Source organism: Leuciscus leuciscus (assembly GCF_965113295.1).
Source record: "Leuciscus leuciscus genome assembly, chromosome: 2".
Classification (NCBI taxonomy): Eukaryota; Metazoa; Chordata; class Actinopteri; order Cypriniformes; family Leuciscidae; genus Leuciscus; species Leuciscus leuciscus.
The window spans coordinates 5,104,098-5,129,743 of record NC_138726.1 but is presented as its reverse complement, the minus strand read 5'-3'; the positions used below and the strand labels follow the sequence as shown (position 1 = coordinate 5,129,743).

The 25,646-nt window shown below is 38.0% G+C and overlaps 1 protein-coding gene across 1 annotated transcript in view; it reads right to left on the bottom strand.

The window, feature by feature from the left end:
- Positions 1–25,559, bottom strand: part of trip4 (thyroid hormone receptor interactor 4) — an 88,143-nt gene extending 62,584 nt beyond the window's left edge. The window contains exons 1-11 of the mRNA XM_082160976.1: positions 25,392–25,559; positions 24,618–24,793; positions 23,019–23,146; positions 22,713–22,931; positions 21,457–21,535; positions 21,257–21,362; positions 18,555–18,770; positions 15,925–16,051; positions 14,462–14,646; positions 13,419–13,543; positions 11,189–11,280 (exon numbers count right to left, since the gene is read on the bottom strand). Coding sequence (XP_082017102.1) covers positions 11,189–11,280; positions 13,419–13,543; positions 14,462–14,646; positions 15,925–16,051; positions 18,555–18,770; positions 21,257–21,362; positions 21,457–21,535; positions 22,713–22,931; positions 23,019–23,146; positions 24,618–24,793; positions 25,392–25,471 — 1,533 coding nt within the window. The 5' untranslated portion in view covers positions 25,472–25,559. The remainder of the gene's footprint in view (positions 1–11,188; positions 11,281–13,418; positions 13,544–14,461; positions 14,647–15,924; positions 16,052–18,554; positions 18,771–21,256; positions 21,363–21,456; positions 21,536–22,712; positions 22,932–23,018; positions 23,147–24,617; positions 24,794–25,391) is intronic.
- Between the last annotated feature and the right edge of the window lie 87 nt (positions 25,560–25,646).

The window sequence follows — 25,646 nt, the reverse complement described above, 5'->3', positions numbered from 1 at the left end:
GGGATACACACTTCTCGTTCAGGCTTTTATGGCCAGCTTTATTTACGCCCAGTCTCTCTCTCTCTCTCTCGCTCGCTCGCTCGCACAACCCCCAATCCACCCCCCTCCTGTTTCCCAGACTGGATTTATGGTTGGCCTCCGAGCTGTGAGCACTCAAACAGAGGATGAAAAGCCGCTCACACTGCCTGTACCTCAAACACAGGCTTTTATGATCAGCGCTGAAAAGCCAGAGAAAACAGCCAGTGAGCAAATAAGACAAACACAAGAAAGGCAGATTCCTCTTGCGCTGTTATTGCCACAGTTATAAGCCCGAGGCCTGGAAAAGCAGTCGGGAAGCGACTCGGTAAGAACTGTCCAACGACTGGGGAGAAGTCTCTCTCCATAATCACCCTCTGAGTGATCTAAAGGAGAGCAATTACATTTCATCAGTGCTATTTATACATCAGCGGAAAACGAGTGTGCATAATTTAGACACCAGTGTCTGTGTCAATATCTCATTAAAGCTAATGAGACTAAGAGGGTGTGGGAAACGCTGGCGGTGGCAGTCACAGATGTTTGCACTGTCAATTTCGTCTTCAAATAAAACCGCAAGACAAAAGAGGGGCTCTCCAGTTCCTGCTCTGAGATTAATGCTGTCATACAATCCATAAGACCTAGAAACAATGAAACAGTAACCATGCAGCATGGATGAATTTATCCAACAAACTCGCTAGCCTTGAGTAGCTGGACTATTAGCATACAGTCTGGTCCACTATTTAGTTTGGTCCGCCTGTACACTTGTGATTTAGATCAACTGGTTGACGATCACACGTTGATCTGATTGGTTACAAGGTAGTTTGTGACGTCAGAAACACCAACGATTTCAAACTGCGTTTTTGAGACTGTCTTTGGTTCACTGCAGTTTTAAGGAGGAAATACTCAGCAATGCTGTCGACTTATGAATTTACACATGATTTGTCTTAAAGCATATTAAAAACACCACATAGACATATAAACAACGTTAAAACCTTGATTTTCACCACAGGGGGACTCCCATTGCACTGATGCTCTTGTTTGGCAGAACAACATTGCCAAACTTATTAAATTAAACCAAATTTCGGCACAAATGTAACAATTACATCACTCACTGGGAAACTCAAACACAACATCAGAGTAAAATGCAATGCTATTTGGCCATAAAGAGAGAATACTATCTGTACACGGTCACCATAACTTTGCCAAGACACACATGATCCTGGATCAACATATTGTGTCTGAAAATTTAGTTCTAACCCTATCCCAACCCTTAAACCTTACACTACCCATGAGTTATCCCTAAAACCAGAGGGATATTATAGGCGGAAAACACTGATGAAGAAGCACCAACTCCTGGTTGTAAGCTGTAAACATACAAATCCCTCAAATCTGATTAGTTGATTAAAATGTTGTTCCAGGATCAACAAAGGTGTTGATCCAGGGACATGTTAGACTTGATGAAATCCAGTCACCATCTGTACGGTCGCCGTGATTTTGCCAAGTAAGGCATGTTCATATTTTGTTGATCCTGGAATAACATTCCTGACCCAAAATGTTGTCCTTACCCTCTATCCCTACCCCTAAACCTAACCCTACCCATAACTAAAATCAGAGGGAAATGATAGGTGAATAACACTGATGTTGAAGCACCTCACCCTGGTTCTAAGCCTAAACTTGACATAAACTGTAAACTTGTCCCTCAAATCTGATTGGTTGATTGGAAAGTTGTTCCAGGATCAACAAAGATGTTGATCCAGGAACATGTGGTACTTGGTGAAATGAAATCACGTTCACCCCATCTGTACACAGACACTGAAAAAAAAAAACAACAAAAAAAAAAACTGAGAGACACATCATTGACCAGATTCAGACTCGGCGGACACAAGCTCACAATAGAGCCGGGCAAACACAGGAAGAGAGGTTTCCGTCCACACTGCAATCTAAACCACATCGAGACAGAGATGCACTTTCTAACACAATGCACACAATACCAAGATATTCGCACACTGCTCTATCAAAAAAAGAAAGTGCATACACCACACATTTGAAACACTATCAAACAATGGAAAAATGCCCTTCCTGTTAGAAGAACACAAGGACACAATATGTGTCTGTCTGCCACAATATTAAAGAGACAGTGAATGATCCGCCCTGCACTTAATGTTTCCCTCATGTGTAGCTAAACTGCATAACATATAGCATTACTTCTTTATTCTGTTATTTAATTTTGTTAATATTTTAAACTGTATTTTAATTTCTCTTTGTTTAAAGGGGTGGTATAATGCCCTATTCACAAGATGTAAAATAAGTCTCTGTGTGTGTGTGTGTGTGTGTGTGTGTGTGTGTGTGTGTGTGTGTGTGTGTGTGTGTGTGTGTGTGTGTGTGTGTGTGTGTGTGTGTGTGTGTGTGTGTGTGTTGGCTCAAAATACCCCACAGATATTTTTATATAGCATGTTAAAATTGGCGCTTTTTGAGGGTGAGCAAAAACGCACCGTTTTGTGTCTGTTCCTTTAAATGCAAATGAGCTGCTGCTCCCGGCACAGGGGGCGGAGCTACAACAGCTTGTGTCCTTTTACCTCACACACACACGTACTGAAAATTTCAAAACTTTTAGCCTTTTATGTTCAAACCGGAGTCGGACGGATGGAGAGACTCAAGAAGAAGTGACAACATGTAGAAGCAACCGGACATTATGGGCCCTATCTTGCACCCAGCGCAATTGACTTTGTACACTGGCGCATGTATCATTACTATTTTGCACCCGTGCACAGCAAACTTTTCCCTCCACAGACGCACGTCGGTAAATTAGGGAATGAACTTGCGCTCCCGGGGGCGGTTCAGCACAAAGAGGAGGCGTGTTCCGGCGCGAACGTTCCCTGGTGCTATTTTGCAGTTTCAGAAAACAATTCCGCCACAGACCAGGAAAAACCTAGTCTAAAGTCAGTGGCACGTTATTCAGGTGCTATTTTAAGAGCGCATGCTTGGCCATAATCAATGTAGCGTGTGCACAACGCGCATGCACTTTGCTTCTCTCACCTATGTAAATGTTGTGATGTCACTAACCCAGGAGGAATGTGGTGTAGTCTCTACCAGCCGTTTGTTGTAGTCCTTAAAAAGCAATTTCTTTAAAAGAAAATATCTCCCTTTGCTTTGAACTTTGAGCGTCGCAACTTTGCATATGTTGTTTATGCTCAAACAGCAACATTACGCACTCACTAAAGTTAGAAAAGTGAAATCATAATAAACCACCCCTTTAATTTTGCATAACTTTGTCTTTGTAAACATTATGTATTTGCACTAATGTTATTGTACTTTACATTGCACGCACATTGCTTTGGCGATACAAATGTGTTTTTCATGCCAATAAAGCACAATTAAAATTGAAACCCATAACCAAGTTGAGACCACAAATGTGCACTGATTATGATTTTAATTAAAACATACCACTGCTAATAAATTATGGGGGAAAAAAATAACAATGCAAGATTGTGAAAGTTTCTGATAATTCAACAGCAGTAAATTAAAGCACGTTGCTAGTGGGCTGATTAACTCACCAAAAGATAAACTAAAACATACCAGATTAATTGGAAATATCCACTATTAAATAAATCCTGTCGTTTTTAAAGAAAAAAAGAATAATTTGCCAGAATAATTCTGTTAAAATACAGTAAAATGTAAACATATTTACAGATCAACCTGTAAATTTGACAGTTTCAACACTGTAATTTACAACAACAACAAAAATTACATTTTAAACCCGTTTCTGCTGAATTAGCAAAGCCACATTGGTCCTAAAATCTGTTTTGAAACTTTAACATATACTGACAACCACCATAATAACACAGGGGGTAAAGAGAGAAGCCACATGATGAATCATAATCCATCACAAGTAGCTTTTCCACAAGCTGAAGTAAATACTAATGTATAGAAGGTGCATGCAGTGTCATGCTTACAATACAGAGACACAAAACACTAAAATAATGCAAAGAACATTTAATTTAACTACACAAGATGTAACATTATTACAAACTAAGGGTGTAACGATGCCCTCATGTCACGATTCAATACATATCACGATATTAAACTCACGATACGATATTAAACTCACGATACGATATTAAACTCACGATACGATATTATTGCGATACTCCAAGACATATGGTAAAATGTTAACAAAAATTTACTGTAGATTAAAATGCTAAATTTGGTATTACATTGTGTGTGTAAATGAATATTCTTGGACTTAAAAGCACAGGACAATAGAGACACCAGAATAACAATATTCATGATTCTGAAGCTGAAAATACAGGATTATTATAGACGAATATGCTTGCACTCTTTCTCTGACTAGATATATTTAATATAATGTAAGCTACTTTTTACTGGTAACAAGACATTTGGCATTATCAGGACCCACAAATATTCCCCCACTGCATTATTATATACTATATTCAACATTATATATAGCAGTTTAAGACACTAAAACTCTGTAAACGTGAATTTTTTTCTCACACAGAAATGTTAATTTTGGGTGAACTATCCACGTGATATATTGTTACACCCCTATTACAACCATTTTGAATGTTTGGTCGACAGAATTCTGCTTGTATCGATGATTTTAAACGCAGAATATTAATTTGACGCATCTGCAGTCTGACCAGAGGCATCAGACAGAAGCCTTCTCCTCTCTGAGCAAATTCATTCTGTGCATGGTTTGTCAAGAGGTGTTAGGTTTATGAAAAGCACTCAGGTAGACAGACTCGCTCAGGTTAAAGCAGACAGAGTGTTTGAGGCGCACCAACATTTACACTGGATGAAAGAGAAAAGATTAGAGCCCTCTGAGCTGCAACAGACTTCATTGATTTATAATTAATCAAGGACAGAGCTGGGTTGCGATATTGCACCTGGACATAATCCTTTTAAATCCTCTGCTTGACATCATAGAAACTAGGAGAATAGATGCTCGCTTCAAACATACAACTATGAATAGTGGAAGAGTGCAATATGAAAGTAATTGCATGCATGACATGAATCAGTATGAAAGGATTCTGAGGCTTTGCTTCAGTCAAAATGGCAGTAATGTGGAGTTTGAGGAGCTGATGATGCACTGCGCCCCCTGCAGGCTGAGCTGAGGATATAACACTGCAAAAACAATTAAAGGCTATTACATTAAAATTGTTTTGTGGCTTTTAGTCCATGTCTGTTAGCTTTGAGGCACTCGGTATGCAAGCACAGTCCTAAAAATTACTAAAATAAAATGTTATCTGCACAAATCTAAATGTTAAATCTTTCCGTTAAGGAAAAAAACAAACATATGCATGACTAATCTTGACATGCACAATTATCACCCACTCAAATGCTCACTAGAATAAGAAAGAATTATTATCTCCCTCTAATAACTTGCTAATATATATATATATATATATATATATATATATATATATATATATATATATATATATATATATATATATATATATATATTCACATACATACATGAACACACATACATACATACATACATACACACACACACACACATATATATATTTATTTATATTTATATTTATTTATTTATTTATTTATATATATACATATATATATTAATTATTAAATAATTATATTATAATTAAACAATATTACATTAAATATATTATATTAGAGATGCACCGATACTATATACACTGATACCAATAATAATCCTGTAAACTATACAGGAAAACCACCTCATTTGTAACATTACTATAATATTAGAGGTTAAAATTAACAACAAAGCCCAAACTATCATATTCAACTGCTATTTATTTTCAGATATAATAATTACACTCAAATAAAAGCTGAAATGTTTGTATACACATAAGGTAGTTTTCATAAACACTTTGTCTTCATGATAATTGTATTAAAACATACACTAAAAAAAATGATATGTTGGCTTTAATTAACTTTATGTCAACAGGTCACACATAACTGGGTTACGTTAAACAAACATAATTTGTTCATGTTACTTCAACATCATGGAATTAAGTCATTTTAAGCGACACAATTTAAGTAGTTTCAAAGTGAATTTTTAAAGGCTTCCTGACATGATTCAGATATCTTTTATATTCATTCATCCATTCATATTTCATTTATTTTAGTGATGCATAATTAGATTGATAGACTATAGCTAGCTATTTGCTAGCAATAGCACATATTATTAGCATCTTTAATGCAAAGATTTACATGCTCCTTCAACCAAAACAGTTGAGAGTGTGGTAACCCACTGTAATTTAAATGGTTCTAATACTACCAATGTAATTGAACATTAAACACAATTACACATATCAAGTCTTCCCCTTTTCTCATTTTCTCAAAAAAAAAACCCATAAAATAACACTTCATTTTAACATTTATTCGCTCTTAATTCAACCAAATGCAAAGCATGCTGGGAACTAACAAGCACCGCCCAGTTTCAGTTAATGCAACACAAATCCTTCATGTAATCCAACACAAACGGATTAAGTAAACTTAAATTTTACATATATTTAACACAATGAAATTAAGTTAGGGCAAAATGGCACTTGTCGTCGCACTATACTGCCACCCTCTGGATGTAAGAATTGTTTACTTAACATAAATGGTTTGTGTTTAGAGACAACGCGTTAGGATTTTTTACTGTTAAGTTGAGACATAATTACGTGGACCTTAATAGAAAAAAACATTTCAAGTAAAAATACAAGTAAACTAAATATAAATATATTATGTAAAGTGCACAACCTTCCTCGTAAATTTTTTTTGAGTGTACATATATGATTAACAGTAAATAAGCTCCTCTTTAGTGTTTTATAGCCAACTAATGAACTGTGAACATTGAATAACTTTCCTGAGATAAACCCAACGTTAAGTGTCATTGTTCACAAGCTGTTTTATTGAAGTCTTTCTGCTGTTGAAACCCTGATTGAGCGATTACATGAGTGTACGGTCTCTTTCAACATAACTTTTGATGTTAATGCATGTTTTTTTTAAATGCTATAACTTGTGACTCTTGAGCTAGAGCGATCCGTCACGTCACTTTTAAGAGCGTCAAAACGCCATTTATTGTTTGAATTTCACGATTAAATGGACAGAATTTGAAAGACGAGACATTGTTTCAGAATACTAATAATGTTTGGTGTAAGAAAAACTGCAGACCTGGCAACCCTGGCTCGAACTACGGGTGATTCACAGGGTCAAAATGGACCATATGCCGACTAGTCGAACTTTGACCCCTTCGTTTTTCTAGGCTGTGAAGTGAGCTAAAAGGCACTTCGTCATTCGATATGTCCTATCTAAACTTCCTGACACAAAGGGTAAAATGTCTACACCAGAAAGAAAGTTACATCTTAACGCCATGCCAGTTTCTATGGCTATATTCATGGTGAGAGCCAGCTTTAGTTATTAAAAAAACAAAAAAAAACTAAATAAGAGGTTTAAGATGAACTTTTTCTGAAAGCCTTAAGACTAAATTTGGATTTACTTGTTTAAAAACCTTTTTTCAAAAGCATCAATGGTTTATGTGCGAGTCTTGAGTGTCCAATCCGGCATCATGTGAAAGTAACTTGATCCCGGGCGATTATTAAAATGAAATGCATGTCTTGTTCCAAATGCAAGATTTATTTTACGTATTTTTTTTGTTTAATCAATGATCCCATTCCAACTGCTTTTTATTTTTTGGTGTATTTATTTAATGTTGGTTTCTGTGAAAGGTATAGAGCAATTTAAAGTTTTATGCACTGTCTGCTTGTCCATTAGCAGAGAATATTTGATTCAAGTGATTACAAATTTTCACTGTATTCAAACTAACACCAAATTTTCTTTCAGGAAAAAACATAAATCTGTAAAACATGTTTTTTCTGAGCAGTCAAAAATAACAACACATTGTTATAATATAACAAATAACAAAATTTGACAACACATTGTTCACGTCCCTGTAAGCATCCAGTTATGAAGGGAAATGTCCTTAATGGAGTAGTTCACTTTAAAAATGAAAATTAGCCCATGATTTACTCACCCTCAAGCCATCCTAGGTGTAAATGACTTTCTTCTTTCAGACGAACACAATCGGAGTTATATTAATAAATGTCCTGGCTCTTCCAAGCTTTATAATGGGTTGAGGGCGAGTAAATCATGGGGTAATTTACATTTTAAAGTGAACTACTCCTTAGAACAGGAAGAGAGGCATGAAGAGAGACAGGAAGTGAGAACAGGAAGTGAGGCAGGAAGTGAGAACAGGAAGAGAGGCAGGAAGAGAGAACAGGAAGTGAGGCAGGAAAAGAGAACAGGAAGAGAGGCAGGAAGAGAGGCAGGAAAAGATAACTGGAAGTGAGGCAGGAAAAGAGAACAGGAAGTGAGGCAGGAAAAGAGAACAGGAAGAGAGGCAGGAAGTGAGGCAGGAAATGAGACAGGAAGTGAGAAGAGGAAGAGAGGCAGGAAGTGAGGCAGGAAAAGAGAACAGGAAGAGAGAACAGGAAGAGAGGCAGGAAGTGAGAACAGGAAGAGAGACAGGAAGTGCTTTAGGCCACAGAAGATGACAGCAGGGGAATGTGTTTGTACACCAGAACACTGCTCAGATCAAGTGCACTGTGAGTGAGCACTGATTTTTGTGGGAGGGAGAGAGTTCGAAGAGTGAGGTTCTGTTTACACCTGGTACTAAGACGTGTTTCGGTTGATCGGATCACGTGGACGACACTAAATACAGGTGTAAACGGGGTCTGAAACGTTCTGAGCTCGTCCACTTTCGACCACTTCCAGAGGGAGTGGAAAACACATTCGACCGGATTACTTTCATAGTGTAAACGCTCATGTGGTCTTCTTCTTTTGAAAGATAAAGCTTCGATATCTGACCACGGTTTATGATAAAACTAGGTTGCAGTGACATTAATTTCTTAATTCTCGTCTACTTGTGATCCGATCGACCAAAATATATCTTAATACAAGGTGTAAACAGGGCATTTGATATATTTAAGAGGACCAATTAAGCCCTTTTACAATGTCTTGGTGTTGTTTTTAGGCTCTACTAGAATAGGTTTTCATGCTTGAATGTTCATGAAATACTTTATTTTCCCCATATTCTCCATTGTTGCGGCTCCTCTCTTCCCAGTCTGTCAGTAACGCTCTGTTTAGTTCCTGTCTCTATGAAGCCCCTCCTTCTGAAAAGCACACTGTGCTCTGATTGGTTGGCCAGTTTCAACACACTACTAACTAACTCAACCAGGCCCCGGCCCTTTATTCTGCGTATTAATTATTTAAATGAGGAATATTGTGACGTGTTCGTTCCCGGAAGAAAACTCAAGACTACAATTCAGGGAGTTCAGAAACACTGACACTGAAATAGAGAATAACTCCTGCTGGAGGGACCTTGAATCTTTGCAGAGCTTTTTCATGCTCAAACAGCAACAATACACACTAAAGAAAGATGAACATGTAATAATATAATAGGTCCTATTTAATGTAGAGTAACTATTGAAAAGAGAAGGGGAATAATTTGACTTTAGCAATGATAAAAGACACCAATATTTACATGCATTTAAATTCATCAAGACGAAAAAAAAAAAAATAGTTCTCAGTGGTTCTCAACCACTGATCTAGATAATTTGTCGTTACGACGACTTATTTGTTCCCTCGTTTTAATAAATCGTGGACACGTTTAACCAATTCCATCCCTCGTTTTGATTTGTTATTATTATTTATTATTTATTAACCAATTCAGGCACCCACATTTTATATTGGATTTCATGCGGTGACCCAAAAAAGTACCAGAATAAAACTGAACTGAAGTGCGGTCGCAGGTGTGGGTATATCGGCTACTCAACAGCTTTGAGTGCAACTCATCCAATTTAAACTGTTTTTAATGGTTTTTAAATCATGTTGCTTCATGTAAAGCCTAAGGGGTTGTACACACACAGGAGATGTTATTAAATTCAAAATGAGCTAGACAGAGCGCAGTGAAATGGACCAGAATCCACAGACGTAAACTGTTTTTAACTTGATGATGCATCAAGACCTCCATCTGATGCAAACACAGTGGTCCTAAATTATATTTGGACATTAAAGTCACACTTAATCATTTCTGAATGTCACTGATACAACATACATATCAACCCAAGTGCCAACTGCAGTCAACTGATGCAAGACCTTTTCTCAGATTCTTAGAAATACTTAGAAAGTAATTAAATTGTATAGATTTTCTTTTTAAACCTACTAGTGAATGCATGAAGTTCACTTACCCATGTAACCACACGTGCAGTTCAACACATTAACTGTGAACATGATCCACGAACATTTCATTTCAGCATTTTCCCCATTTTAACAGTACATCTATTGCTTTATAACCTCTTTTTGTGAAATGTTTTGGTTGGTTATGTGGTATTTTGTAATATGATTTTTACTCTAGTGAATATTTCTCAGGGTTTCAATTTCTCTATGGATACCCAACATAAAGTCTTGGCCCAAAAGTAGGCAATGTTGTTGTGGGGTAAAGGATGGAAAACACTATTACCTTTGCACCAAAAAGCAGTCTTTGAGAATGTCTAAATATATATTAAAATCCATAACCTTAAATAAAAAAAAAAGCAAATATGTCCAAAAACAACTAGGGAATTCACAAGCCTCTCTTATAGAGAGCTCTACAGGCATCTAGTGGTTACACCGTAATATTAGGCTACATGTTTTTCTTTCTTTACTCTCACAAGGTTGCACTAATCTGCCTTTAAAAAATTGGATTCCTGGATTCCTATTTTAAACCTGAAATACTGCATTAAATGAAAAATTATTAATATTTTTTAGAACAATGGAGGAAAAATGGATCATAATTATTGGATAAATATGAATTAGTACCATAAAATGATCTCAAAATACAAAAATCTAAAATATATTAATAATTGAAAAATAATGACAAATATTAGGAATTATTATTTTCAACAATGAGAATTTTTTTTTTTATAGAGGTGTCAAAAGAGGGACAGAAAGCTCTCTGATTTAATCAAAAACATCTTCATTTGTGTTCCGAAGATGAACGAAACTCTTACGGGGTTTGGAACGACATGAGGTTTAGTAGTTAATGACAGGATTTTCATTTTTGGGTGAATTAACCCTTTAATGTAAACAGAATGTTTTGTTTGGATGAATACTAACAGGGACACCAAAAGCCACTGACCTGTTCCCTGAACTGCTCCTGAGAGAGACAATCTGTGACGTTCACGCAGCCCAACAGACAGCCAGTGGGATACTCCGTAGGGAACAGGGGCTCTGGACAACAAAATAACTAACTTAGGTGAAATGGTAACACTTTACAATAAGGTTCATTAGTTAACATTAGTTAAATATCTTAGTTAACATGACCTAAGAATACTTCTACAGCATTTATTAATCTTAGTTAATATTAATTTCAACATTTACTAATACAACCCCATTTCCAGAAAAGTTGGGACATTTTGTAAAAATGCAATAAAATTCACAATTCTCTCGAACCATTTTTTTAACTGACAAAAGTACAAAGAAACGTTTTTTTCAATGTTTTCACTGACCAACATAATTGTATTTTGTAAATATATAAAAAAAAATATATATTGTTGGCTGCAACACACTCCAAAAAAGTTGGGAGAGAGGCTAAATAACAGTGCAAAACTGCAACAATTAGTATCCTCAACTCCCAAATGATTAAAAAGTGTAAATGAAAGGAAAGGTGTTGTGACTTGCATCTGTCCCCACTTTTTTTGGAGTGTGTTGCAGCCATCAAAATCAAAACAAGTTGGTCAGTGAAAACATTGGAAATATTTTCTTTGTACACTTGACAGTTAAATAAAGGTTCAAGAGAATGAACAAAATCACAGATTCTTGATTTGATTGCATTTCACAAAATGTCCCAACTTTTCTGGAAATGGGGATGTACATTATTAAAATCAAAGGTTGTTTTTGTTAACATTAGTTAAAGGGTCATGAAACCCTAAACCAAATTTTCTGAGATTTTAACAGAGGTATGTGTGTTGAACACCATTGAAGACAATATTAGCATCTGTTAGATTTAATAGTAAGGGGAAAATGGTTCAATTTTAGTTTTTTTCCGCTATTTTCGTCTTCCGGGTTTAAAATCTTCATCGTGTCCACGTCAGAGCACTATAGTACTTTGATGACTCATCGGTGTCTCATTATTATTCATGTACTGAGTTTTCTTATCCAATGAGAAGACACTTGCTCTTAATCATTCATGAAACCACGTGGAACTTTCCAATGACAGACATGTCAAACTGTGATATCGCGTAGGAGATGAGAGAGGGAATGATGGGACGCGCGTTAGTTTTCGTGAAACATTAGCCACACTCGTAAAGTTTCGTAAAGTTCCAGTTGGTTGGCCATCAACAACGGACACATCTAAACTATGTGTGTGTAGCAACCATTCAACTGGAGAATGGTGGACTTCGGCCTTGTACACCAATGCAGGTTTCGTCTTGCGAGTGATGCGGTCCCGAGGACTTTACTATCGCTTCAGAGGTGTGTCTAAAATGTAACCCTGACCGTTTTACATGCCTTTTGTTAAATAATCACTCGTTATTAAAATGTAGATATTTCGATAATACCTCAATTGTATGGAACGTATGCTTAATTTGTGCAAATTTCTATGCCACTGTCCATCTTTATTATGTGGGTTCAGGGGGCGCGTAGATCTATTCTAGGCTATGTACTGAACGTTTTTTTTGGGCTTTTTTTGTTAAGCGGAAAATGTATTACTTTCAAATATATGCATTTATAGTGTGTATATAAACAAATATATATTTTATAATGACATAATTATACATATACATGTACATTTATATGTTTTAAATACAGTTATGATTACTGTAGGCTAATATATGTAGCAGGGCATTCACTTTTGAAAGGACAAAAATAAGGTGTCAGTGTATTTCATTAGACTTTAACTTTGCCAGCTATAAAAAAAATCTAGCATTTCCTCACGTTTTACCACTGATTTTTAGTGACAGTCGATATGCATGTGCCACTGGCGATGACAGTTTCCCCCCCTCCCCTCTCCCCTGCCGTGCCGTGCCGTGCCATACCACACCCACTCCCCTCCCTTCTTCTCCCAGCCACCACGCCCATTTAAGTTGCATTTTTCAAAAAGATTGTGAGCTAGACTTGAGCTGAAAGAGGGGGGTTTCATGACCCTTTAAATGCACTGTGTGAACTAACATGAACAAACAATGAACTAACATTAACAAAGATTATGTATTGTTCATTGTTAGTTTGTGTTCATCAATGCATTAACTAATGTTAACTAATGAACCTTATTGTAAAGTGTTACCGGTGAAATTACAAAGACACTACATTGTACAGACATGCCTGAAAGCATATATAGATTTAGTATTACTGTCATAAATCTGCAAACACACCATCTCTGTAAATCTGTCGGTACATGGCCTCCACCCCTGCGATCTCTTGAGGAGTCGCTCGGTTAGCAGCAGCAGCGATCCACAGGCGCCCTCTATGGGACGTGTACCATGTTCTGCCTTCAACCCTACACAAACACAACAAAAGGAGAGAAAATTTGAAACTTTCAGATGAGCTACACACAAAAGCTCTACATAACATTGATGAAAAGATGGATCACATTTAGTGGTTTGACATAAGGAATTTTCTTCCCTATGTTATAATAAATAATAATAATAATAATAATAATATAAATAATAATAATACATATTAATAATAATATGTATATAAATGAACAGGAAGTGGGAATGGGGCATCTCAAAGTGCTTAAGTTTTTCTTCAGTCTAAATCCTTTATTTCACATTAGAAATGCACAATATTTGGTGCCACATCCAGTTATCGGCCTGTATAAGTGATATATAAAAGGTAAAATATGTACGATTTTTTTATTTTTTATGTTAAATACATTCTCTTAACCTGTTTATACCCATGTAATATGCCTTTCATGGGTTCATCTCTCTCACAAGTGTAAAGATTGAGTCTTCCAGGCACCATAAAAACATTGAGAGCGGTCCACACAGATCCGTCAACCCCGGAGGGTTTGGGGCGTGGTTAATGTAGCAGGAGGAGGGTTTGGGGCGTGGCTAATGTAGCAGGAGGAGGGATTGGGGCGTGGCTAGTGTAGCAGGAGGAGGGTTTGGGGCGTGGCTAATGTAGCAGGAGGAGGGTTTGGGGCGTGGCTAATGTAGCAGGAAGAGGGTTTGGGGCGTGCTAATATAGCAGGAGGAGGGTTTGGGGCGTGGCTAATGTAGCAGGAGGAGGGTTTGGGGCGTGGCTAATGTAGCAGGAGGAGGGTTTAGTGCGTGCTAATATAGCAGGAGGAGGGTTTGGGGCGTGGCTAATATTCTAGACTATTTTAGATATCATATTTTAGACTATTGTATGCACCCCCTGAGCAGGGAGTGATGTAATTTATGATTTAATGGTGTCTTCAAGTGAACTGTACCTTTTTATGCCCTTAATAAGCAGTGAAGCCCATGGCTGATGCATGCTGAGGCACCAGCCTCCATCTGACATCTCCTGAAGCTCTTTGTCCTGCAGTCTGAGTCGGCTGCGCTCACTTTTCTGTGTATTGCTCACAGCCTTTGATGAAGACTTGCGCGAGGAGTCGCTACAGGCCACGTCAACCCACTGACACAACACAAACACACGTGAATAAATAGACATGTACACAGATGCAACTCATATTCAACTGGCATTAAAGGGGTAGTTCACCCAAACATTTTAATTAGCCCATGATTTTACTCACCCTCAAGCCATCCTAGGTGTATATGACATTCTTCTTTCAGACAAAAACAATCAGAGTTAAATTAATAAATGTTCAGGCTCTTCCAAGCTTTATAATGGTAGTGAATTGCTGTTTTTGTTTTGAAGTCCATAAAAGTGCATCTATCCATGATAAAAGTGCATCTGTCCATGATAAAAGTGCATCTGTCCATCATAAAAGTCCATCCGTCCATAATAAAAGTGCATCCGTCCATCATAAAAGTGCATCTGTCCATCATAAAAGTGCATCTGTCCATCATAAAAGTGCATCTGTCCATCATAAAAGTGCATCTATCCATGATCAAAGCGCATCTATCCATCATCAAAGCGCATCTGTCCATCATAAAAGTGCATCTGTCCATCATAAGTGCATCTGTCCATCATAAAAGTGCATCTATCCATCATAAAAGTGCATCTATCCATGATCAAAGTGCATCTGTCCATCATAAAAGTGCATCTGTCCATCATAAAAGTGCATCTGTCCATCATAAAAGTGCATCTATCCATGATCAAAGCGCATCTATCCATCATCAAAGCGCATCTATCCATCATAAAAGTGCATCTATCCATCATAAAAGTGCATCTATCCATCATAAAAGTGCATCTGTCCATCATAAAAGTGCATCTATCCATGATCAAAGTGCATCTATCCATCATAAAAGTGCATCTGTCCATCATAAAAGTGCATCTGTCCATCATAAAAGTGCATCTATCCATGATCAAAGTGCATCTATCCATCATAAAAGTGCATCTATCCATCATCAAAGCGCATCTATCCATCATAACATTATAAACTATCCATCATAAAAGTGCATCTATCCATCATAAAAGTGCATCTATCCACTAAGTGCTCCACACTGCTCTGGCGGGGGTTTATAAAGGCCTTCTGAAGCGAAGCGATGCGTTTGTTTAAGAAAAAGGTTCATATTTAAAACTTTATAAAGTAAAATAACTAGCCTCTGGCCAATTATACTGCCATTATAAAGCTTGGAAGAGCCAGGACATTTTTTTTATATAACTCCGATTGTATTCGTCTGAAAGAAGAATGTCATATACACCTAGGATGGCTTCAGGGGGAGTAAATCATGGGCTAATTTTCATTTTTGGGGGAACTAAATTAAATAAATATATATCTGCACCCACCTCTGGCGCGGCCTGTACTATATTGGGGTTGACGAGCTCTCTGAGCTGCTGTCGATCTGTGGAAACTGAATGTTTTGATGTCCGACCAAAAGAACCAGTGTGGATGTCCTTGACTGCATCGTCAAACCTTTTGCAACCAAAAAATTATATTCATATTATACCTTTCCAATCATGCGTCGCAATTAATGCTGCCTTCAAGTCCCGTCGAATTTATTGTATTTATGAAATGAACATAGTTTGAATGAATGAACGAACGAATATAGCGCTTTTTTACTATGTACTACTGTACACCCAAAGCGCTTTGCAATCATATCGGGGCATCCAGTTAAACAGCATCCAAATATTTAATTCATCTTGACTCTGAGCTTTGAGTTGGAGACGTGTCATTTAAAATATCATGGCAGAAAAAAAATTATTGGGGGAAAAAAAAGAAAGAAATTGACCAATGTGTCTATTTCACCCCAACCAAAAATCGCTTGAACACACCTCACGTCATAATAATGACTTCTGAATTATTAAGTAGGAACCTCCCACGAGGACTTAAAGACAGCATAATACTTCAAAAAAATATGCTAACATGCTCTGTGAAAGCTTTATGCCAGGTTCAGACTACATGATAGTTTTGTCTGTTACAATAGTCAGATTGTGCAATTTTGATTCCTGAATTATAAAAACATGAAACATGTCTGACCGCATGTTGCACATCGCTTGGCGTCTTTAACGACGTGTGTGATGTCAGAGAGACTTTAACTAGCAACTGATTTACGGAAACAAGAGCGTACGTACACTAACAATGGTTGCACTAGCCTAATGCTAATTCTAGTTCTCACCAGGTTGCTGAACGCCTCCGCTATCGTTCGCCAGCATTTCGCTTTTTTAACTCTGTTGTTGTTGTCGTCCCTCGAGGAAACCTCATAAAGGCAGAAGTATTGTTGCCATCGCTCCACGAACCTTTCCTCTATTGCGTAATTACACCTATAGGCTAGCAGCACCAATATCATCGTCTCTTTTTCATTTCATCATGTTTGAAAGGTGTGTACGAAAGAGCTTCTGTGCTCCTATTGGTCAACATCACAGAGGCATGGAAGCTTGTTTCCACCACAGAATAATTTTAAATATTAAAAGATAATTGCGATAATTTTTTCCTCGCAATTTCGAGTCAACATCTTGCAATTCAGATTGCGAGATAATTCAGATTATCTCACAATTGCGAGAAATAAACTCACAATTGCGAGAAATAAACTCACAATTGCGAGAAATAAACTCACAATTGCTAGATATAAACTCACAATTGCTAGATATAAACTCACAATTGCGAGAAATAAACTCACAATTGCTAGATATAAACTCACAATTGCTAGATATAAACTCACAATTGCTAGATATAAACTCACAATTGCTAGATATAAACTCACAATTGCTAGATATAAACTCACAATTGCTAGATATAAACTCACAATTGCTTGATATAAACTCACAATTGCTAGATATAAACTCACAATTGCTAGATATAAACTCACAATTGCTAGATATAAACTCACAATTGCTAGATATAAACTCACAATTGCTAGATATAAACTCACAATTGCTTGATATAAACTCACAATTGCTTGATATAAACTCACAATTGCTTGATATAAACTCACAATTGCTTGATATAAACTCACAATTGCTAGATATAAACTCACAATTGCTAGATATAAACTCACAATTGCTTGATATAAACTCACAATTGCTAGATATAAACTCACAATTGCTAGATATAAACTCACAATTGCTAGATATAAACTCACAATTGCTAGATATAAACTCACAATTGCTAGATATAAACTCACAATTGCTAGATATAAACTCACAATTGCTAGATATAATCTCACAATTGCTTGATATAAACTCACAATTGCTAGATATAAACTCACAATTGCGAGAAATAAACACAATTGCTAGATATAAACTCACAATTGCGAGAAATAAACACAATTGCTAGATATAAACTCACAATTGCGAGAAATAAACAATTGTGAGAAATAAACTCGCAATTCTGACTTTACAATTTCTTGCAATTATAACACGCAATTTTTCTTGCAATTATAACATGCAATTGCGACTTTATATCTCGCAATTCTGACATGATTTCTCATATTTGTGAGATATAAACTAGAATTGAAGTCCAATTCTAAGAAGAAAAAAAAAGACTTTTCCTCAGAATTGCGAGTTTCTCTCACAATTCTGACTTTATAACATGCAATTCTGAGATAAAAGTCAAGAATTCTGAGATAAAAAGTCACAATTACCTTCTTTATTTTTTATTCTGTGGCGGAAACAAGCTTCCATACACGTGACGAAAACCATTTTGGAGGTCCGACAAAAAAAATTAAACATGCTAGTCTTTTTGTCGGGGGCGTTGTGAAGCGTTGCAGATGCGGCATCAGTTTCATCCACGATGATGCACTATATGAGATAAAACGATCGATTCTTGCATCCTGACGCCCATCGTCGTTTACAAATCACCACGAAACCATGCATCAGATCACGCCAAAATCAGGCTGACATCGTGTAGTCTGAACCCGGCATAAGATTCATCAAAAATGAAATAACAGAAACAACTAATTATGAATCTGGCTTCTTACTTCTGGTAGTACGGAGTCAGATTCTCCCCTTCATTCAGCACTCGTCTACCCGCAAAGTCGAGTGTGATCTTGCGGTCTTTGCGGGAGGCGTGTCGAAGCTCCCGGAGCTCCTCGTCTCGCTTGCGTAAGGCCTCCCTCTCACCTGGAGAAAGCCACTGGTTCGAGTCCGTTGCAAAATAATCGGATTCATCATCCAAGACTTGTGTCCTCTTAACACTAAAAGAAAGTGGAAGACGTCAGATTGTTGAAAGGGTCATGAAACCCCAAAACACATTTTTTGAGATAGAGGCTACACATCACTGAAAATACTACAAGCACTCATAAATGTTATCAAAAAGTAGAAATTGGTTATTCTGAGCAATTTCGTTCTTCCGGGAACTCTAGTTCTCTAAACATGAATCAGCATAGTTGTAGGGTTCCCATCCCACACCTTGGTTAACTTCAAACTCAAGGACTTTCCAGGTCCAATACCCTCAAATTCAAGGACTTAACGTGGGGACTTGGTTGTTAGTAGAACACCACTAACCACTCGGTGAGTTACACAGCTTTGAAAAACGAACGTTAAGGGTTGTTTTAAGGACATGTTCGTGCATGCCCATAGACAGCCACTCTGAAGCGGTCAAAGGTGATTCTAAAAGAGTCAAAAAGTCGAGACAGGACCCATCGTCAAAATTTCTGTGTCCACCACTCTAGTTCATCCATAACGAACTACAAAATAGACTCAAGGTGTTAAATACCGGAATTATCCTTTAATTCAAGGACTCCAAAACTCATCGTGTTACCTTGTAAGATGCATTGTTCCAGGTTTCATGTGTCAAACACAACTATGCAAAAAAGCTTCTTCTTTTTTGCATTTATTTTTGGCCATATGACAGAGATCTGATATTCTATTCTGTTTTACATAAAACTGAAGAATATTCGGTACATCCTATACTGTATTCTAAAATGATGCATGGATTTCTTTTTAAAGGAGCTTAGGCTCATGTAACCAGAAGTTTTGTATATGAATATGCTTTTAAGTTCTTCTTGCCTCATGGGTTTACATTATCTTAAAGCAAAGCAATTAAACATTACATTACATAAAATATTTGAGCAAATGCGTGTAACTAACGTAAATCAAGCAAGCTAGTACGCATAGGCCACGTAGTGTTGGCGAAATAACACATTAGCGGACCGGAGGGAATAATATGGATTTTTTTCCAGAAAACTTCTTGCAGAAAATACATTTTCGTTGGACCCGTGGGAACCCTGAGTGTATGCGCACATATCGCAGGTCGCAGGTGTTGCAGGTCCATGTTTCATTGGTTGTTGTCTCCCCTCATCCCACAACTTTGCATGCCCATTTCTTGAGACTTTTTGAACCCTGAGGTGTGAACGATCAGTGCTAAAACAAGGGGTTCATGACACTTTAAAAGTCTAAAGCCCGGGACACACCAAACCGACGCCGACGAACTAGCGCTGATGAAAGCCGACTGTGTTGTCGCCTCGCGTCGGGGGGAAAAGCTGCACTTGAACACACCGAGAGAGACTACAGCCGACTGTCAGCTAGAATGCGTGTTCTGCGCCTGCGTGTAAATGAGACAACCGTCTATTTCGGCAGATATATTCATCTATATTCGTCATTCAAAAAGGGAAACCGACGCTGCAGATACACAAACCATAAACAAAGCAGTGCGTGCTTACCGTTTTGAATATCATTCCTGCTAAACACTTTCTTTATTCCACTCCGCTCATGTTAATATTGAAAAATATTCGCCAAGGAACACTCATGGCGATTAATCGCAATTTACATGTAATCGCACTTTTAAAATCACAAAGGCTGCGATTATTTGTTATGCACAGCTTGTTGTCATTGATGATCGGCTCTGTAAACGCTGCTCACTCTGAAAGCACTGTGAGTTTGAGTCACTTATAACGTGCATTTGAAAAAACAACACGCGTCAAACATCTTTCCAAACACGAGAAGCATTTATGAATCTCTTGTCCAACAACAGACAACATTTAATAACATGCATTTACTCCAAACTCACTTCATAAGGACAGCTGAGCTCATCCTTCTGTGAGATGATGTGCCGCCTTACACAGAATAAGGCAGTCGTGTGTTTATTAGTCATGTTTAATCAAAGCGTTTCAATCTTCTGTTTATTCAGCTACAGCGATAGGGATTTCCTGGAATGATGCACATTATTGTACTTCAGCGGCGGCGCATATTTATCGTGTTTGTGTGAGAGCGCCCTCTGGTGTTCAGATGGAGCAGTATTTACTACCAATCAGCCGCACTCCACTGACCACTGCGCATAAGATAATCGCAACCTTTGCCAAATCGCGTGCAGTTTTATTGCGATTAATCGTTCAGCCCTAATTAGAACAGCGTCCATCTGTACCGTTTCGACTTCTTTGCTGCTGTTTTGCTATTATTCTCGTGCACTGACTCGTTCATTAAGCTGAACAGCCAATCAGAGTTCCCTCCTTCACCGACGGCACAACGCCGATTCAATATGTCGAATCGGCCGAAAAAAGCAGACGAGGACCAATTTCAGCCGATGGTGCGGAACACACTGAGAAAACTTAGTCGGCTTGGTGCGTCCCGGGCTTAAGCTATGTGAGTGCATTGCACTTTAGATGATCAGTGGGCAATTCCGAGGTTGAAATTAATCTAACCCTGGCAATCACACCACAACAGTGTATTTGGACAGGCAGACCTGTTCTTGTCAAACTCCAGAAGTTTGTCTTTGTGCTTTACGGCTTTGTCCAGACCGGTCTTCATCCTGGCCTCTTGGTGGGGCAGATAGTCCCGGTCAGTTCCCTCTGGGTCCACGCAGAAAAACAAAAGGCTGTCAGTGTCACACAAATGCTACAAGTCAAAGGAAAACACATACTGTACAATCACTTCATGTCTCACCTCCCATGAGTTTTTTACGGAGCTTTTGACTTTTGTTGGAGTCTCGCTGCAGTATCTCTTGCTCCTCATTTGTACAGACCTGAATTATGTGTGAAAAATGTTAAACGGTGATAATGAAGGCTTCTTAAACAGTTGTTCATCACTATCATAATCAAATTGGCAAGGTCCGTAAGATTAGACAAGATACAGAAATAGAAGCTTTTCCATGGCCAGTGAAAATATCTATAGTCAATATTTATACTATGATTGAAAAGTTTGGGATCTGAAAGATTTTTTTATGTTTTTCAAAGAAGAGTCTTACGTTCACCAAGGCTTCATTTTACTCGATCGAAAATACAGTTAAAAACTACAAACGAACTCAAAAGTAAAAGATTTGAATGGTAATGAGAATGGTTTCATGATCATTCGAATCCAGTTAAAGTCAAAAATTGTACAAGACTTTCATTTACTTTGTGCAAGTCAACCAATCAAAATGCGGCATGAACTCGACCAATCAGCATGTTCAGCGCACAAGTCCCACCCCCTGAAAGTTCCTGAACTTTGAAAAAGTACTCCCTGGTGAGCAGGGACTTTCTGAGGGGGAAATATTGAACAGGAATTTAATTTAGACCCTGATTCCTGCGGTGTCAACTAGGGCTGCACAATATATCAAAATATCACAAATGTATACAGTATATTGAGATATACATATCGCAACGGCTTGCAATAACTGGGGTCATGAACAAAAGACGAAGAGAAAATCACTCGCTGCTCTCGGCTGAATAACTTTTGTAGCTTTAATAGGAATCAGGATTTATTTAATTCATACAGTGAAAACTAAGCAGTGTTTTATTATTACATTTGATTATTCAGTTTGTGTTGTTAAATAACCCTAATGTAGGATAACCTGAACCCCTGAACCCCGTGGTTTACACTGATGCTAAAATAACACTGATGCTAAAATAACACTTCTTACGCGACAGTAAAACACTGATGTTCACTGTCAGAAGCTGTAGGGATGTTTTCTTGTCACAAAAAGAATGTGAAACTCGTATGTAGGTTATTTTAAATATATTTTAAAGATAATTTAAGTTTATTTTACACACTTCAAGCATTATCGTATCGCATTATTTAATGAGTTATCGAATATCGCATTTTTCTTCAATATCATGCAGCCCTAGTGTAAACACACACAGTACCACCCCAAAGTTCCTGCGGTGGAAACACAGCTAATCACGAACACAGACCACACTGATGAGTAAGAGGACCAAGCTCACCAGACTGCCGCAGAACAAACAGGGCCCGGATCCCTCTTGCTCACACACTATCCGTCCGCAGCTCAGACAGTTGTTGACGAGTCTGTGTTTCTGAGCCAAACACTCGCAGGACTGACGGCCCGGCAGCAGAACCGCCAGCTTATCTCCACCTTCTTTAGCATACAGATTCACAAACTTGTTCTTCTTCTTCACTGAGCCGGAGCCGCTGTTCTCCTGAGCCTGATAACAGCAAGTAAATCCCTCTGTAAGTCTTTCCAGTTCAACCTCATATATAAGAGTTTACCATATTTAAATAAAATGACATACCTTCATCAAGTCAATGGGAGTTTTCACAGGCTCCGGCTCTGCCTGACAGACGGTCGCAATCTCTTGCTTGTTTCTTCCCTTTCGCTTGGTCTTCTTCTGGTTGTCTTTGGGAGTTGTGTCTAGACCCTCTGGGGCAGATATTTCATACAATATTACTTTATTGACACTCAACAGATATATTTCCGTAGCTATTACAATATTATTGGCAGGGGATGGAGAGATCAAGCAATATAGAAGTGCTGTTTAGTACTTTTTAAAGTTGCGATAAAATTGACATTGTCTTTTTTTCTGTATTGTGACCTATTGAAAAAAAAAAAAGTAGATTGGGGACTTGGTTCTATTCATTGGTTGTAAATTGACCCCGCAGGGAGTTTGATGGACAGGTGATCTGACCAATCATAATCCGCCATCCACCAATATAGAGCTGGTAAGTCCCGCCCATCCGTAAAACCCCACTGGACCTCTAGGTTGAAAAATCGTCAATGCAAGTGAATGTGAGAAAATTATTTTCTGGTCCCGTTTGAATGTGAACATATGTTGTCTGTGAATTTTTTCTATAATTTTTCATGTTACGAGTTTGACAGTATATTGTATGATTCTTTGGCTAGCAGTTGTGGAAAAGACATAACGTAAAGACTACATGTCGCCTATGTGACGTCACCCCATAACACATTTTCCCTCCACTTGTCAAATCACGGTGCTAATGCTGTGATAATCTATGGAGACAGATCGAGATGCATGTGTGTTTTGTACTCAAATGTCATCATTCAAACCAAATGGGCTGTTCTTTCTTCAGATTCCCGTCTGATTCCACATCGAAAGCAACGAAGAGTTGTAGTCCACAAAGTGCTCTCACACAAAGTCTAACCGTATCAAACTTCTACCCGCTAAATTCACTTGCATTGACGATTTTTCAACCTAGAGGTCCAGTGGGGTTAGCGGAAGGGGCGGGACTTACCAGCTCTATTGTCCGACAAAGCAGTCAGGAGAGTTAATAGATTAACGTTGGAGGATTTTAAGTAGAAAACTCGATGTAGAGTTGCACATTAAAGAGCCACAAAACGGTATTTATTGTTTAATTTTCTTTCTTTTTTTTAAAAAGACCAAATTTGAAAGGTGAGACTTTGTTTCATATCAAAATTAACCTGGTCTGACCTTGTCTGTCAGTGAGTTGTCAGTGTCCTTTCTGCTCCGCGATGTGTGTTTCACTGCGTGAGAACATGGTGTGGCGTGAGAACGGCGTGGCTTGTCGGACATAGCAACAGTAACAATTGGATCAATTGGATTTTGAGGTTTGATGTTGCATGCAAAATGAAGGCAGATAAACGGCAGCTTGAAGAGGGAGGGTTGTAACAGCGCAGCGCTTCTGGATTATACGTCAGAACGTAGGCTCACTATTGGCCGACGTTGGCCATGTGTGTGATGCTGGCCAATAGTGAGCCTACCTTCTGACGTACAACCAATAAAGTACAATAAAGTCATTATTTTTGTTTTGTTTTGACAGTACTGACAGAATTTTCATTTTTGCGTGAACTAACCCTTTAAGTTAAATTCTTAATTATGTATTGAAACGGAAACCATCAGTGTGTCTGTATTTACCCATGACTGGCTCTATCCTGAAGACGCCTCCCAGACCATCAGGCGATTGCTTTCGACACCTCTGCCATCTCTGCACCAGCTCATCCACAAACTCCTGCTTCTTCCCCTCGGTTCCTTGTAAGAGATCTCCAACATACTCCACAATTTCATCAGCATTGTCAATGGAAAGGATGTACCTGGAAAAACAAAACAAATACAGGCATTTTACTGACTTACACCCCAGACAGCAACATATAGTGTCGGCCCAGATCCGGCCCACATCCAAGGCGTGTGGAATCCATGTGTACCAGATGTGGGCCGACACACTATGTTTCTTCTCACTTATTTCCACAAAGACTGGATACTGGATGCCCAAACATACCCATCACAAACTATAAAGAATCTACTGTCTGCCATGTGTTTATTATTCACCACATACATTTCACATAACATTAATATATCTTTCACTTATGGTTATTATAAACATTTATGTAGCGGTATGGGACTAAATGACATAATCATGTACCAAGGTGTTTCCATGTACTTTTGTCGTGCCATCGTATTATTAGAAGTACGATGTCAAAAAACATGGTACGTTATTATTTTTTCACAAGAGTGCGGCCCACCAAGTTATCTCTGCTCGTTATTATACATGAAATGACTTACATATAGACGAATTTGTACACATTGTCAGTTCTGTCATTTATATTTTACAGCAATTATACAATTGGCATTAGACAGACTCGCGCACAATTCATTCTCCAGAGGCATAAACATCTACTGAAATGTACTTACTGTACAATGTCGTCGCTTGCCTCTAATCCAAAACCATGCTTTAACTTATCAACAGTCCAGCGAAGCAAAGAATCGGTCATGATGAAGTTAGTAAACTGTGAGACACTGCTGTACTTAAACTCAGAGCTGTCAGGATTTCTCTCAGAGACAGTAACTTAATTGCTTCCGGGAGACGTGTTTCAAAATAAAAGTCTTCATTACTCTTTCAGGTCTAGTGTGGTGGGTTAAAACAATAACTATATTAACTATTCACTG